General features: G+C 42.2%; 1 protein-coding gene across 1 annotated transcript in view; it reads right to left on the minus strand.

Annotated features, from left to right (window-relative positions):
- Nucleotides 1–17,675, minus strand: part of trpc7b (transient receptor potential cation channel, subfamily C, member 7b) — a 55,635-nt gene that overhangs the window by 13,422 nt on the left and 24,538 nt on the right. Inside the window, exons 5-7 of the mRNA XM_030397375.1 lie at nt 17,373–17,589; nt 15,691–15,924; nt 12,460–12,724 (exon numbers count right to left, since the gene is read on the minus strand). Of these exons, the coding sequence (XP_030253235.1) occupies nt 12,460–12,724; nt 15,691–15,924; nt 17,373–17,589 (716 nt within the window). The remainder of the gene's footprint in view (nt 1–12,459; nt 12,725–15,690; nt 15,925–17,372; nt 17,590–17,675) is intronic.

Consider the following 17,675-nt stretch of genomic DNA (forward strand, 5'->3'; position numbering starts at 1 on the left):
GCACGCACGCACGCACGCACGCACACACACACACACACACACACACACACACACACACACACACACACTCACTCTTAGCCCTGCAGGACACTGGCAGTAAAGAACTACTCACTCTTCCTCTCTAGCACACACACAAATTAACACACTCACCCCACATACAGCCTGGTGTGTGTCTGTGTGTGTGTGTGTGTGTGTGTGTGTGTGTGGGAGTCTGGTGAGTCACCTCGGCACCGCGGGAGCAGTCCAAACCCAATCACCGAAAGGCCCAAATCAAGCGCTTCCCCCCAGAGACATGCTCTCAGTCTCTCTCTCGATTTATGTTTGTCTCTGCCGTTGTTTAGCCCCCCCCCCACTATAATCTCTGCCTCTTGTTGGTGTTCTCTATCTCTCTCACCCATTTTCTCATTATATTCCCATTGCCATTGCTTTTATATCTATTCTCCGCATCACCCTCCCTTTCCTCCCTCCCTCCCTCGCACTCTTTCCATCTTTCATCCCAACAGCTTTTAGCTATTTCTGTGTCACTCAATCTATTCTTTTGATTTATACTTTTCTATTTTTTCCCATTATTTTCCGCCCCTCTCTCACATCTCTCTCGTCTTTGTTTAATCTGCAGCAATATTCTCACGTTGGCCGAATGTAAATGCAAAATGCAAATGTAGACTTTGTGACGTCTGCGGTCGGTCGTCTGCTCTGTCGCCCTCTTTTCTGCCCTTTGGTCATCAGCGAGATATTACATTTCTGCTTCTTGATCACTTCTTGTGTGTTTTCTTTCTCCCCTCTTCTCCTGGAGACGAGAGTTCAGACAGACAGGCGAGAATATACGAAACATCTTTAAATATTAAATTGAGTTTAACTTTCTATTTCTCACACCAAAGGAGCTGTCACCATGGCGACAGCAAGGGCCTTGCCCACCTCAGCTTTTAATGAATGAATGAATGAATGAATGAATGAATGCTGCTCCCAAGAGATGCTTGCCTGCATGTGTGTGTGTGTGTGCCTGTGTTTGATAGGAGGACAAAAAGACAGGGAAAGCGAAAGGGCGAACTGAACAAAAACTGATGTGTGTCTCGTGTGTGTGTGTGTGTGTGTGTGAGACTGACAGCGAGACACAAACTGAGGCAGAAAGAGAGCAATGCAGAAGGCAGCGGTTTTGTTGTGTGTTTTCAGGCAATTTGTGAGAGAAATCTTATTAAGCGGGGAATACAGCACCACAAGATGAGCAATTAGCAGTGTTTTGATACCGAATCAAGCTCGACATCAAGAAACTTTTTTTTAATTTGCCTGCTCCCTCGTTGTCTGTCTCCTTCTCTGTCTCTCTGTCATCTGTGTTGTCGAATAAACCAACGTGTTGGGACTGATTTTTGCTATTATTTTGACTATTATTTGTGATACTAGCCTGACAACTCTGATGATGTACAGTATGTATTTGATTTTGCACTTTTAATTAACCAATGAAACTGTCAACGTAAAGATTTGTCAAACCACCACCCAGAACAGAAACTGTCCAATTATAGCTTAGCACCTCTAACCAGGCAAGCTTCAGATTTCTCCATCATTTGCATGGGGCTATAGTAAGACCATATTCAGGGGGGTTTAGAAGGTGATTTTTTTTTTATCAGCCTTTACAAAACCAAAAAAATCAAGGATTTGGGGAAATGATCATTCCGGCAACTCCAGCTAAATCTGATAAATTATAATTACCGGAGAGGTACTCTTGCCAAACAACAAGCTTACTGACGAAGACAGGAGATTGTTCTTTGACAAAAAAAAAGGACAATGATCTGCCAGAGGAACAACTGGAAACTGTTGAAAAACTGTCTATTTCAGCTTCAAAGAACTGAAAATACAAGAACTGCATTCAAAACTTTTTTTTGTTATTATTCAAAAATTCAAAATGATTCAGTTTTCTCAGCAGAATTTAATCAAAAGTACTCATTATGCAGAAAATCGCTCCCTTTCAGTGTTTTACTGTTGGTGTTTCTGGATTTAAATTACTGCAGCCTTCATGTGTTTGTTGCATTTTACTTCTGTGGATGTTGGAGGTTGAGCACATTTTTAACCTCTGTATTTGGATAGTTTGATTTAGAGCAATGCATCACGTTCTTTCACTTCATCATAGCGTTGCTGTCTCCTGTAAGAACCACGTATCTCAACTTTTCATAGGTTCAGAGTAGCAGCCTGTTTTCAGCGCTGTGAGGATGCATTTTAAAGCTCATCCTCAAGGATTTTTAAATAGCGTATTTAGCTTAAGCTGGGGAAAGGAAAACTTCATCCCTAGGTTGATGACAAACACTCACATTCAAAATCAAATGGGTGTGAAAAATTGCAATCTGACAAGTAACAAGTAAGAAAAGCTGTCACATAAATTTACTTTAGCAGAATGCAGACTTTCTTTTTCCTCCAGTGGTGAACGGAATGAGCCAATTATGACTCTGTTATGTTATTTCATGTGCCCATAGTTAATTAATTCTTCATGTGATCGCTTAATTAACAGTGATGATGTATTTACATGACTGTATGTGGAGTGATGATGCTCTGGAGCTTAACTCAACTCAAGGGATGAATTTTATTTGTGTGAAATGACAGCCTCAGTGTTTTCAAAGGGATAAAACTGAATTTTTCGACATCATTTGTCATGATTATAAAAGAAAAATATTGAAAAAGCATTGACATTCAAAAGTCCATATTTGTCATGCATCAAGGATGCTTTACCTTCTTCTGTTACATTTGTCTCTCTGTCTCATCTGTGTCTCTGACATGGCACCTTTGCCTTGCCTTCAGAGTTAATCAGTCCTCTCATTTGCTCACCCAGCTCTGCTCTCTCAGCCGCCTCTCATCGTCCTCTCTGACCCGTCTCTCTCACCAGGATCTCAGTCTTGCCACCAACTTCCAACTCTATCCATCAATAGACTCAACAGCTCACACCCTTTGTTTTTTTTTCTCTTCTTCCTCCTGACACTTTCTCTCGGAATTCACTGCAGCCTCAACTTCAGTTCAAGCTCGCATTTTCATCTCTGCATTTCGATGTGCCATCCTTTATCCACTCCACCATTCTCCTTTGTGTCTGCTCTTGCTTCCCTACCCTCTCTCTGTCTTTCTCTCTCTCTGTCTTTCTCCATTTACATTGCATTACATGGCTTTGTCCTTGGCTTTAATCTGATATGCCTCCGATCTCAGCCGTACCGTCTCGGCGCTCATTGTGTCTTTTAATTCAATCATGTTTCGCTGGTATGAAAAGAAGGCCCATGTTGCCAAAGTAACTTAATGACTCAAACCAACGTAACCTAAATTAGCACATTATGGTACATAAAGAGCGGGAAGTGAACAGATAATATTCACTTACTGCTGGAAAAAAGAACTACCGGCAAAATCTTTATACTGCAAACACTATGAGTTGTTTTGTTTCCTTTGTTTTCAATGAATGGACTCTAAATCTGTCCAAAGCCTGTGTGGCTGTCTGTTGTTCTGCCTGTTTGACTTTCTCTCATCCACTCACTTTCTCTCTCTTTTTCCTCCATATGTATACAGGCCATTCTACCACATTTTGCCTGAACAAACATCCGAGCCAAAAACACCCCCATCTGCATTGGCATCACTCCCTGTGGGCCTCTCCTCATCCCATTCACTCCATCTCCCTCCACCCTTCTCCTCCTGCCAGTGGACCGGTCGCTATGCAGCTATGCTGCTCTGCATTCATTCACTATCACTCCCACTGTTTCACTTATGAGTAATGCTTATTTCTAGAGATGCACAATATATACTGGTCTGATGTTGTTGGCCCTATACTGGAGTATCTATATTATCCGTCATTTATTCGTGTCAATGTCAGATAATAAAAGCACATAATATTTAGTCAAGTTGGTTTGCTGACTGCCAATACACAAGAAGAAGAAGAAGAAGAAGAAGAAGAAGAAGAAGAAGAAGAAGAAGAAGAAGAAGAAGCTTGAGATGATTGGATGAATTGTGAGTTTGGACAGCAAGACTCACAGACTTCCAGTGAATGTACCTGCAAGGTCCATGGGTCTGTAAGTGCAGTGAAGTCTTGACATTTGGATGCATTACAATTTGCGATACATGTTCTGCACGAGTTCTAGGAGGAGTGATAAAGTCTACATTGTAAAAAAAAACAAAAAACATTTCGGAATATGGAAAATTAAGTAGACTTTTCTCAATAATTCTCACCTGTGCATAAGATTCAGGTTAGGAAGTTTACTTTCAAACATGAAAATGTAAAATTATTGTTTATCTTTTTGTTATCAGGCATGAAAAGCAGGTAATTATCAGTTATTGTATCGGAAGAAAGAAATCCATATTGAGCATCTCTAATCATTTTCATTGTTGTTTGAAAATAATTAACGATTAAGTGTTTAATGGTTTGATCTATTTCTCAAAATGTTTCCAAATTCTCATTCCAATTTCTTAGGGTAGAGCCCAAGATGACATCTTTAAAGACCAAAATCAAAGACTCCTCAAAGTGGTTGCCTTTTAATTTTCTTTTGATCGTTTAATCGTCTTATTTCTGCATATTTACAGCATCAACATTATCACTATTTAGCTTTACCAAGGTCCTTGCAGCCCCACGTTGATCTTTCCCTTTACTCTGCCCCAAAACATGGGCAGCGTCACTTTCCTATTTCATCCATCTCTCCTTTTTTTCTGCTTTTACCTCCCCTGTCCGTCCACTCCTTTTCTGCCTGTCTCTCTGTGCAGTGTTGTCATGCATGGTTGACTAGAACATGGAGACAGGTCCACTGGCCCGACCGAGGCTGTCCAAATCAGAATCCTGATAAGCGTCTGTGTGTGTGGACTGATCTGTACATAAATGTTTGTTTGCCCACCTCAGCAGCACCATATGCAAAAAACAAACAGCGAGGGCGAGGATGTGTGAATGTGCGTGCCCCTTGTGTGTGTGTGTGTGTGTGTGTGTGTGTGTGTCGCCACTTAAGTGTGTTTGCACGTTTGAGAAAAACATTAATGTGCGGGCGCTGAACAAAGAGCATGTGGTGTGTGTTTTTGGAAGTGTGTGAATCTGATATCCAGTCCTCTGGGGACAGGGGCATGTGTGGCTATTACTGCTCAGTCCTCATTAAGCCCTATCCAGCTGTGCATGTATGTGTGAGTGTGAGTTTAAGCTTGTGTGGTTAAGTCTATGTATGAAAAAGATTGACATCCTCCTCCTCCTCCTCCTCCTCCTCCTCGCTCTTTCACTATATCCTACCCTTCACATCCCTCCTTCCGTCCCCCCCAGCCCGAGCGGCCCCCCCTGGGGTATCATTACTACCTCCACCTGGCTCACTCCTCATCCTCCTGTATTGGAGCCATCAGACCAGCCCTTTCTTCTGCCCTCCATCAAACACGCCCTGTCAGATAGCTGAAGTCACACAGCCCACGCACACACACACAGAGCTCACATCCATACAGGCACATCTGCTGGGGGGACCAGGGAGAAAAGATAAGAGAAGAGACAGACGGGAGATTGTTCTTTGGCGCAAACCACAGGCGAGACTTATTAAGAGTTGTGCCAAACACGTTGTAGTCACACCTCGTAACTGAATTGAGCGGCACATAAAGATAAACATGCACAAAGGGACACAAAAGAGACACAAAAATGAGCAGAGACAGCAAATTCTGTCACATTTACAGACATATTAATGAAGAAAAGGGTTGATTGGATTGACACAAAAAATAAATGTCTCTTTGCACAGTTCAGTCAGACATTTGTTCTGTAAGCCATCATAGAGAGGGTAAGATTTAGAACCAGACTGACCCCTGGTGGAGAGACTGACAACAACAAGAGAATTAAAGGGCTGTCTGTCATGCTAGAACATCTTTATGCAGCTCCCACCATCAGAGGTAGGCAATGGAAAAACTGTCGGCCAGAAGGAGGAACTCAGGGACATTTTCTTGCCAGAAAACAAGAAATGCAGTCAGAGGTTTTCCAGCTGAGCCGAAGTAGTTTCTATTTTTAGCACGGCTGTGTTAATGCTGATTTTTGAAGTCAGCCTTGATGTTGATCTCTAAAGCAGAGAGGAAAAGTGATGGAGGGACAATGTACAGAGAGCTGGATTATTAGACTCATGATGGAAATGGGTGCGTAATGGAGACGATAAGGCATTTCCATCTGCAAGGCCCAGGGTCTTTTCTGCACTTGTCCTTTGCTTTCTCAGAAGTCTTCATTATGTCTGACTCAGGGGTTGTGACCACAATCTTCCTCACCGTCCACCTCAACTTCCATTAGGCTCTGTTTCTACCTGTCTATCTGCCCTCCTTTCTGTCTGTTAAGTCCATCTCATGCCACTGCTCCGTCCGTCTGCTCATCACGTTGCCTGGATCTTTGGCTCCGTGTGGGCAGCCAAGCAGAACTCACAGCCTCTAACACCCTCTCTGCGCTGGGGCTCAGCTGAGGAGCTGCTGTATATGCACAGCACAGTGGTGCAGGGTAAGTCTGCACGGGGAAACTCAAGTCTTCACACTAGAAGTCCAATCACACACCTTTATCATCAGTGATTCTATCCAAGGTGAAGGCTCAGCGGGTCATTAGCTTGTAAATTGCTCCCAGGCGTCACATACCTCACACGTGACGGCAATACCAGAGGATAATGGCGGTCAAACATCTGGAGCATTTAAACAACTAGGGCTGCACAGCTGTAACATACAGTAGATATTCATATGTGCCTTAATAGCTGTAAATATGTGACTTACTATCTGAAACAAAGTTGTGTTAATAGGCTGAGCTCAGTCACACACCTACAGTACCATGAGTAAAGCCTGTGCATCATGTGGACATATAGACTCAAGTGCAGGCAGGTGCACAGACAGGTGTGAAACCAGATAAGGAGAACAGGCAGCCAGACAGATGGACAAGCGGTCCTGCACGATGAAGTCTGCCAACGAAACTAAATCTGACTCGCTGTGCAACTCGCCAAAACAACTCCAAATGACAAAGTGGTGTCAACGCTGCCAGGTCACTCCAACTTTTTCATATTTAATCCTTCAGTTTGGTTCTATTACAGAGAGGAAGCATGTATGGAAGCCAATTAATGGACCAGAAGAAGAATCTGAAAAAGATCTGTGGTGCATTGAACTACCGTGTGGTTTACTGGGAGAAATCCCAACCAGCGACAGCAAAGACGATGACAGCGCAGGGTCTGTGCTGATGAGGAGACAGATGTTGATGCCTGGTGGTTGTTTGTCATGGTTGGAAAGTCTGGGGATGCAAAATTAACTAAGGGGAAGAATTCACAGTCACACTCTTTTTATGTGTGCAAAAGCCTCTCAGGTGAATTATCACAAAGAACATAAACCATCGTGCTCCACAAAAAACAAAAGCCTGGCTCTAACCTGATGCCATCTTGAGAAATATACTGAGGTCACTTCTTCTTTGGTCCAGGCATTTCATATATCTGTACTTTAAATGACTTTCTACTCTACATTTTCAAAGCAGGCCCGTTACATTAGTTTTAAAGGTTCATTATATAGTTTTGGAGAAGAAATGTTAACTTCCTTGAGTGATTTTTTTTTTATGGCTGAACAAACTAAATAATCAAACTCTCTTCGTTTTCATTACTGAATAAACTACTCTGTTTAGCAAGTGAAAGAACAGAGTGTGATAGAGTTATCATAGACCAACTTGTAAAGCATGTTTTGCTCTATTGGATCGAGCACAACTGGCATAATGTCATCTGTTTAAATCTGCAGATGTCGCCCTCTGAGAAAATGAATAATGACATGTGACAGCGAGAGACCGCAGAGAGAGTTTTCATTTCGACGTGAATGATGATAAACAGACCTGCTGAGAGATTCTGTCAGCGGCCAGAGATGGATAACTTTCCTACAAATATGAGACAATGACAGTGAGAGATCTGCCGTCGTGTGAAAGAATGAGCGCTCAGACACGCCGATAAGATAAAATGAGGGGAGGCAGCGGATTGTTCAGATTGATGTGTTGCAGGACTTGTTGGACAGGTTGATTGCTTTACAGGCAGGTTGATGCATAACAACACAACATGTCTGTAGAGATTACAAAGTAAAATGTATAGACTTTGAACGTCTATGAGAGTAACATTCAAATACATATCCAAGCAATGTATGGCTGTTTTTTTATGCACTGCAGCCTTCACGTGCAATCTGCATATCATTTAAAAAGTGCACTTGACCATTTGAAATGAATGAGAATGTAGTTAAATGCAGCACTTAAGCAGGTAAAACGCATTTAGAGTACTGTGAGTGTTGTTATGATTGCCTTTGCAATTTCAGTTGGATGATTTTCAATTATCATATATTGTCTGACCTGATTTTTTTTCTAACCACACTGCTGAAGCCTGAACAACTGTCTAGGAAGAGAGTTTGTTAAATCCTGCTTTGGTACCCTGGAGCTTTATAAAGAGTTTTTTCTTTTCCTTCAGTGTTTTATATCCATTCTTGTCTACACCAGCAGAAGCTCCTCTCTCCCACAGAAAACACTGCTCCTGAAACGCCTCATCAGTACTCCTGCCTTTAATTCTGTGACTTCCTGACATCACACTACAACACCATGTCACACATTTGCATGATTGATGCCTCGCAGCTATTTTGAAATGTAAGAATTGACTTAGCACAACCAGTGGCGTGGCGTGATGAAAATTTCCGAGGAAGCCAAGTGAGACATAACCTCTAAGCTGTGTATGTTTTACGGGGGTGGGGTCAAAAAATCGTATGTTGCAATTTATATGTTGCTATTTCATGTAGTCGGATGAACTATTAGAGCGCCCAGCATCATTTTACCAGGACTTACACACGCTTGTTATCTGACCGACACTTTGAGCACCGACGTGCTCTCTCTCTCTCTGTCCCTCAGTCAGTCAGTCACTCATACACGCACACACACACAGTCCTGACAAACGTCTCATTAATATATGCAACCACCCTCCCAAAAGCACAACCAGCTACTTAATGCACAGCACACATTTGATATTGGAAAGATGCGAATTCATTCACACACTCAATCAGAAGCCGTTAAGTTTTACGTCCACGTCAAACACGACTTGTACGCTCTATGTGAGATACACAAATGCTTTTCACTTTTCAGTTTATATACATAATAATAAATGTAAATGTTCATTATACAGCAACACAACAACCCAGTACCAGTGGCTGTAAACAGCACACCTGACATGTGCATGTATTCAGACAGCCCGGCCTCGTGGTGCTCATTTTCTCCACATAAACAAAACAATAACCAACAACTTCAGTGGACTCACATGCTGCTTAATCAAAGCAAGCAAGACACAATACGGACTATAGTCACATCTTTGTGATGCGCATGGAAAAAATAAATGCGTTTTCCTCACCCTATTCGTAGAGGAAGTCCATCCTCCTGTCTCTCATGGTGGCAAAGTGATCGTGACCATGTCGTATAACTTCCCACTGGCTTTTAGGTCCTCCACAACAACAGAGTCAATGGATATCTTGGTCAAGTTTATAAGCCTGTCCTGTCCACATGTGTTCCTCAGTTTTGTTCCTCTTTAGAAAGGAGAATGAGCGCTCTGCTGATGCGCTGGTCGCCGTAATCGTGAGCATACGCTGCAGCAGTTTGAAGACCTCGGTGTCAAACTCCACAAAAGCATGCACCAACTCCACAAAATTGCCCCTGTTTGCGCTGCCAGTGGCCTCACTGTGACCCCTGAACGCTTGCTCTTGGCGCGCAAGGTACAGGGCTGCAACGATGAGTCTCATTAAAATATCCCGTTTTTTTCTTCACCTGCTCATTGTGCTTCTTTGTGCTCAGACTTTTTGCCAAATCCAGAGCCTCGTTAATCCAAGCTTGGCGCTACCAGCTAGCCACTCGGTGCGGACGTAATTCTCCTCATTAAAAGTCCGAAAACTTTTCTTCATCTCAGTAAGGAGCTCTAGTTTTGGTGTTAGCCTGCCGTCAGATTTAATTCGGATTTGAGTTGCTGCTGTAGAGGCAGTTTAGTAAAATTATTGTTTACTAAATACTCCAAATCTCCACCCTCCATACTTGCGCTTAATATTTTTGCTAGCTTACCAAGTATTGACACAAAACAACAACTTCCGTCATTTCATTCAATGACGTTAACGTACTGTGATTTGATTGGCCTGAAGCCAACGAGTTTGTGGCTTCCCTTAACACTGTCCTGACCAATCACAGGGGAGCAGTGTCGTGCCAAACGCCTCACCTGATTGGTCAATCATTCTTTTTTTTTTTCACGAAGGGAGGCCAGCTCAGCTTGGCCTCCTCACAGAGAACAGAGTGCAGTACCATGTTTTCAACGCTCATTCACCACGTAACATTTAGAGGGGCGCTGTTTTACACATTATGAAACGCTCAATAATTAATGAAGAGAGACGAGGAGGAGACGACAGACAAAACACAGAAGGATTACGTAAACTGTTAAAAAAAGTATTTTTATTAAATGACGGTTATATTCTGAAAAAAGTGAGGAAGCCTGGCTTCCCTTGGCCTCTGCAAGAAAACGCCACTGAGCACAACTGCTCTGTTGTCTTCAGTGCTGCAGGGTCTTGCATGTGTGAGCTGACCAATCAGTGCAGACTGGGTATTTGTGAGGGGTGGGGGGGGGGGGGCTTAAAGAGACAGGAGCTAAAACACAGCAGGTCAGACAGACTAGGAATACAGCGCTGCAGCTATGGACAGAATGACAAAACTGATGTGTTTTTGGAGCATTAAGTAAGGGATAATGCCCGACGAGGTGTCCATAAACAGGAGTTAATGGACGACGCGGGAGGCCTAAGTTGCCTCCGCGAAGTCCATTAACTCCTGTTTATGGACACCTCGAAGGTTATTATCCCGCTTATGCCATGGTCACTTGCCAAAGAAAAGAAATTCGGACCATTAATTTACATTTTCTTGCATTTTACAGTCAAAATATAAAGTTTTTTACAAGCCGGAACTTAGTTTCCCTGGTAACGCCTGAGGGTTTGACTAATACCTGGAACAATCATTACCCTCCCATAAGGTTCTTATGCAACGGAGACGTTGTTCACTCCTCCAGTAAATAGGACGGACCATAGATACGACTTGGCAACGGGAGATATTCTAGTCCGCTTAGCGATGAGCCAGAAAGCTAACGCTATGCTAGCAAGATTCAAAGTCAATAAAATTGCGCACGGTTGACAAACAGTAAATATAATCTGACAGTATGCTAGCTAACACGATTAGCTCGCTAACCAGTCATGTCATTGTCCCCAAATCAATAGCAAGATTTTCACGAACAAATGACCGGCCGTGTGTAACGTTACTGTGACGGCAGCCTGAGGCAGAGAGCTGAACAGTGAACGGGATGTGAGATTATTCGCCTATCAGTAAATTTAGAAGGGAAGTGAACTTTCTGCAGCCGGTGTGTTACAGTCGCCACCCTGTGGTGTTCAGAGGATAAGACACTGAAGGACTGACGGACTGAACTCAGTGCTGGAAATAACATATTCAGATTTGATACGCCAGCTAGCGCATTAATTTACAGCGGTGAACAGTCAATTTGACTGGAACTACTTAGTAGGTGTCCATATATCAGGGGTTAATGGACACCCTGCAGCCAATCAGAATCGAGTATTCCCCCAGACCATGGTATAAGCATTGTTAACATATTCTAGTAGTAACCCAAAATAAAATTATGAACCCCAAAATGTCTCTTTTCAGTGTAGGGAAAGTTCTTATGCCTCAGAAAAAGTTCACCAAATGGTTTGACTGTTTTGAGATGCTGTCAAAACATCTCCAAAATCTCCTCTGCTTCTCCAGACTGAGCTAAAATTAAATGTCGATGTCAAACATGAGACATTTAAAGGACACCAATGTTGATACATTTTTCCCACGGCTCAGACAGAATCTGCAAATCTCTCATTGACACTTCCATTTTCATTTTTAGTCCAACATAGTTGCGCTAGGAGAGACACAGCAGAGTTGATCTCTCTTCTACAACACAGTGAACAATAAAATGGTGCCGGGGAAAAGCCCAAATGAATACCCATAACTTTGTTAAAGCTGTGAGACAAAACCACAATTCACCAGTGTTTGTTATAGATTTTGGTTAGCGAGCCATCCCCTTCACTATTCTTCTTATTAAATTCAACAAAATAGACCGATTGCTTGCATTATACCTCAGGGAAGATTAAAGTTCGATCTGCGCCACTGATAAAGAACCATGGATTTAATGAACCCAGCATAGTCTCATCAGGAGGATATATGACGGTTAATATTGTCCTGGGATTTCCTTGTTCCTTGGCTTTGTCTGGCAATTATAGCAAAACGCGGGCCAAATCAGATACTTTTGACATGAATTCTTTTTCCTTCTTTGCAGTCAATTCTTGTAGGAAATGACCAGAGTAGAGCCGTCACGCAGCTACATTGTGATCGACCTCTTTTCAAAGGGCACACAACCACCACCTAATCACACAGTCACACACATTTACCAAATCACTCCGACAGCAGGAGGAACTCACGTGGTGAAGGCAGGATTGTACTTGGCTCCCAGGTAGTATGAGTACAGGTTGAACATGCCGATCATGAAGGCCACAAACACCATGATGAAGATGACCATAAACTTGAAGATGTCTTTGACCGTGCGCCCCAGTGAGATCTGCAGGGGGCCAAAGCTCTCATTGGCCGGCAGGATGTAGGCAATGCGTGAGAAGCTCAGCACCACGGCGATGGCGTACAGGCCCTCCGAGATGATCTGGGGGTCGGAGGGTCGCCACTTGTTCCTGGCTGTAGAAGAGGAAAAAGAGAAATGGTAGCGGCTGAGTAACAGCTGTTGATGTATCATTTCAATAAACTCCTGCAGAGTCAAACCAGAGATGGTTGTGTTATTGTTTGAGTAAAACAGGAGTTAGGTCAGCAGACATTTTCACACTAAATAAAATCTGGTACATCAGGTAAGCAAGCATAGCTGTAAAATGAATGATGAAAGGACAATAATAACCATTGTAATCATCAGCTTTATCTGTGGATTTAGGATAAATTTTAATAGTTTTATGATATCAAATTGAAACACTTGATCGCAGTTCTTTTTTTTTACTGTGCCATAATATCCTATTTATAAAATTCTGCATACCTTCAGCTCAATGTTACACACTTTTATTTTTTTTTTTCTGGTTATGTGCAGAAAAGACTGTTGGTTAAAGAAGGATCTAAGTGTTTGAAAGAGATGTCCCTAAAGAACATAATCTTGGCTTTTAGGAACACCGATGGAGGAGAAGACGCAGTAAGTAGATGGATTATGTGAGGATGGGGAGAGATGTGAGGGAGCCATTGCAAAGAGAAGGGATGAAGGGATAGTGTGTCCAAGGAGAAGTAAGGACATAGAGAGACAGAAAGAGAGAGAGAGAGAGAGAGAGAGAGAGAGAGAGAGAGAGAGGGAACGTAAAGGAGGGGCACCAAGAAAGACAAGGTTAGATAGAAAGGAAAATTGAGCTAGATGGAGGAATGAGATACAAAAGAGATTGATGAAGTAACACAAAGACCAAAAACAGATAAAAATGTAGTAAAAGAATGAAAGACTTAATTTGAAGATTGCCGATAAACTGTGAAAGTCTAGGAAAGTAGGTGCACGTCTTTAAAGTGAAGCTACAGAGAACAGCTTATATGAACAGACACTGTAGCAATATACACCTTCATCACTTCACTGACATGTCATGACAGAGTCAGTCCACCAGATGACAGCACTGATGAAGGTTCCCTTAGTAGGCCATTGTGAAGTGTACAGTCCAGTAACATGTAGCCCGCAGCAGTGTTTCAACATGTTGTAGAGGAGTTTTTGTTGTGGAAGTGAAGCAAAACGTACACGATTTGTTACAGGTTTTATAGACTTGTTTAAAATTCTCACTCTCTCTTTTAAAATAACTCAGGGACAATTATTAATACCTGCCTTGGTTATTAATGACTTTCTGAGGTGGGCTTTGAATCTAAATTTTCCTCTTAGTATTCTGAGCTTTAATATATTGTGATCTTTACTGACTGTGCTCAGCGGTGGAGTTCATGTCTGCTTGTGTAGTATATATATCTATATCTATGCTTACTTGTAATTGTGAGAATATCATTCAAACCTGTGGATGTGTTTAAGTGTGTGCATGTGAAATCATTGAATTTGGCGTGTTGCCATCAAGCTGAGGGTCAGAATAAATATGCAACAATTACATTTCTATCTAAACGATGAATAAACTTCCATCTTCCAGTGCTGCAGCTCAAGGTTTTAGTTTTTCATTACATTGTTGCACAAAACACTCATCTGATTTGTTATTCCTTCTCAGTGACTGATGTAGCACAACAGTGATTCAAGTACCTCATTAAAGCCTTTACAATCTATTATATGGTGTCAAACGGGCCTGTTTTTTTGGAAACATTGTGCTGGTAGATGAGAAGTGAGTTTTTTTTCAGACTAAGTGAGTGTTTTCAAGACTGAAGATTAGTGGATAAGAACAGTTATCACGAATAGAAATAGTCACAATGGCTCGGAAAACAAAGAGAAAGACTGTCACATTTGTAATCTTTGGGAAATGGAGTGCAACAACACTGGAGAAATGACAGAACAATCTTGAAAACCTAATCAAATGCAAACATCACTTACATTCGTATTTTAGACTTGGGACAGAATCCTTCCTACACAAATACTGTTAAAATAATTCACTAATGATTGAATGATTTTTTTTTTATTCATGAAAAAACATCTTTAAACTACTGGAATACTAATGCTAATTTTTTTTACTCCCATGATCGTTTGCCTCAAGGTAACCTATCTAACTCTGGCTGCCTGGCACTGCATGCACATTTAAAATCCTGACGGGAAAGAGATTAAGCTTATGACAAACGAGCCAACGAGACGCAGCAGTGAAACTTTGTGTGTTGCCAAAGTGTATGCCAAAAGGGGACCTGAAAGCAGCTGGATAAACAGTTTTTACTCTGTGCACTTAACCCAACCTAGATACATTGACTAAAATAAAGAGTTAATAGAAAAATAGAGATAACTGTCAAAAGGAACGTTAGCACTAGTACTGTGACAATAGAGGGGAGCAATATGCCACTGCAACGTCGATTCAGCCTTAGCCAAAGTAGAAGAAGAAGCACCAGCTTTGTCGGTCATGTTGTTGTTGTCACTACAGCGGTATACTTTAGTATTTGCCTGTAAAATTATGCAACCAAACTAATGGTGAGCATTTTCGGTTGCAGCCAGTAGCTGAGTTTTGGCTAATGCTATTAAAATGCTAGAATAACATCAATCAACATTGGAAAAGGACCAGTTATCTCCATCTACAACCCAAAACAACTAGCAAATTAATGACCTGAAGATGTCAATGAACTTATCGATACCACACTTAAAGCTTCACTGTTCATGAGGGGGTTTCACTCTTCATTAATGAGTGCAGTAATGGCTGCAGGCGTGCTAACAATTACATCAGCAGTGGCTACTGCATAGAACCTGGATCAAACATCAAATCAAACACGGTGCCCTCTTCAGCTTTCATATTTTGTTTTTGAGCAGGTGTTTCTTAAAGCATTACAAATACTGCAGCGTGTGTTGGCCTGATTCACTGTGACTTGTTCCAGGGCTGGCGTCTCGCTCTCTCTCTCTTTTTCTCTATACTCTAAATCTCATCATAATTCAGAGTACTGACTTCAGTACCAGACCTTAATCGTGTAATACATTTTCAAATATCAACTAGATGGTAACTACTTACCATAAGTGAAGTAGGCGACTTCGTCAGGCAGCGAGGCATTGCTGAGGTCTTCGTCTGGTACGTGCATGTCCACATACTGCTGGGCTTTGGTAGCCTTGAGGAACGCCATGAAGCGTGCCGTGAAGGACGCCACAAAGATTGACAACATGCCAAAATCCAGAACGTTCCATAGGTGCATGATGTACTCTCTGGGCCCGTCACTCCAGATCTCCTTACATTCCGACCAAATCATACCTGAGGAATAGAAAACATGAATGTAACCGTGCACAAAAATGGAAAACGCAAGAGAGCTGAAGAGGCTCTGACAGGCTCTAACACAATCATAAACAAGGTTATATTGCACAGACACACTCACAAAAGCAACAAGCACCGACACAAATGTTGACAACAAAGCTTATAATTCAAACAAAACCACTCCAACAACCCTACTTATAGCTCGGGTGCACACACAACTAATTCCTCCAACACAACGACTATGTCATTCTCTATTTGGAGCCAAAACAAGGAGAAAATTGTTTACTGAAAAAAGCCCTCTGATCAGTACCATCTCTATAACAATTACTGAGCCTTCAAAACATGCTGCTGGAATTACAATTACCCTGCTCTACCTAAGCCACCAATCACTGCTCATACACACGCACTCACGCACGCACGCACGCACGCACACACACACACACACACACACACACACACACACACACACACACACACACACACACACACACACACACAGACAAGCACCTGCTGCCAAAAAAGACCGCGGATGGGAAAAGAATGGTGCCATTACACGTAAACAGATAAAAACAGAACCATGTGCACCAACATACACAAACCACTCACATAATGTTATTACATGGGCGTGTGTGTAGATGAAAGGAAGAACATCAGCAGATGGGAAGCAGCTGAGGTCTGACAGATATTGCCCATAGGCTATTTATCTGTTGTGTTTGTCTCTGTCTGTCTGTACATCTCGTGTGTCTCCCTGTTTCTTCAGGCCTGCCTTCTTGTATGCTCCATCCTTCCCTTTACTTTCACCCATCTTCTCCCTTTTGTCTTCATCCCTCCCTCTTTCGTTAATTCAGCACCACATCTCAAGTCAACCTCCAAATTTCGCCTCAGGTTTATCTTAAGGACGCAGTATGGCCACTGTTGCAAGTCTGAGCTGTGCTGCATCCACCTAGGAAACTTGTATTTGATCTTTGGAGGATAAAAGAGAACAGACTGTTGTATTGCCAAAACATTGGCTTTCATCCACTCAGTTAGTATGGTGCTGTGTTAATTTTTAATTCTCCCTCATATCAAAGCTGTGCAAGAAGGGTCACAGACTCTTTTACTTTTTATCAATTTGTGCAGAAGGTGTTGTGTTGTAGAAAAACTCCTTTGGGTTAGCATCAAAAACTGTTTAAAACCTTGGTGGGAAAAAATCTACATAAATCTTCTGCACACTGAAAGAGTACATCAACACTGATTTAAAAATGAAAATGTTAAAAGAAAAACCCTCCAGGAAATGTCCTGTCTCAACTCTCTTCTATGCCATATCAAGGTTATTCCTTATCGTGATGGAGAATCTGCCTTGACAGCGAATATCTCACATCTATTTGCTTTTTAATGGGCTGTAACTGTGCAGAATCTTAAACACCGTCACAGTGTGTGTGCACCGTGTGTGTGGCAAGGCGACTCACCCAACACCCACTTCATGATCAACATCTCTGTCCAGGAGAACTGGGTGGTTTTGACTCTGAACACCTGTCGCGGGTGGTCCGTGATGGTCTCGTTGGGCAGGTTCTTGACACCCTCAAAGCGGTCGGAGGCGTTGATAACCAGCAGACCCAGGAAGATGGTGAAGGAGACGGCGTGAGCCACAAACTTCATGAACGGGCTTCGTAGGATCTGACCAATCTGGAGGTCAAAAGATAATTTTACAAAGTTGATTTGCTGACAAAGAGTTTTCTATTTGAATATTTGTTGACACAGAGCATCATTTG

The sequence above is a fragment of the Sparus aurata genome, chromosome 18 (genome assembly GCF_900880675.1).
Source record: "Sparus aurata chromosome 18, fSpaAur1.1, whole genome shotgun sequence".
Taxonomy (NCBI): Eukaryota; Metazoa; Chordata; class Actinopteri; order Spariformes; family Sparidae; genus Sparus; species Sparus aurata.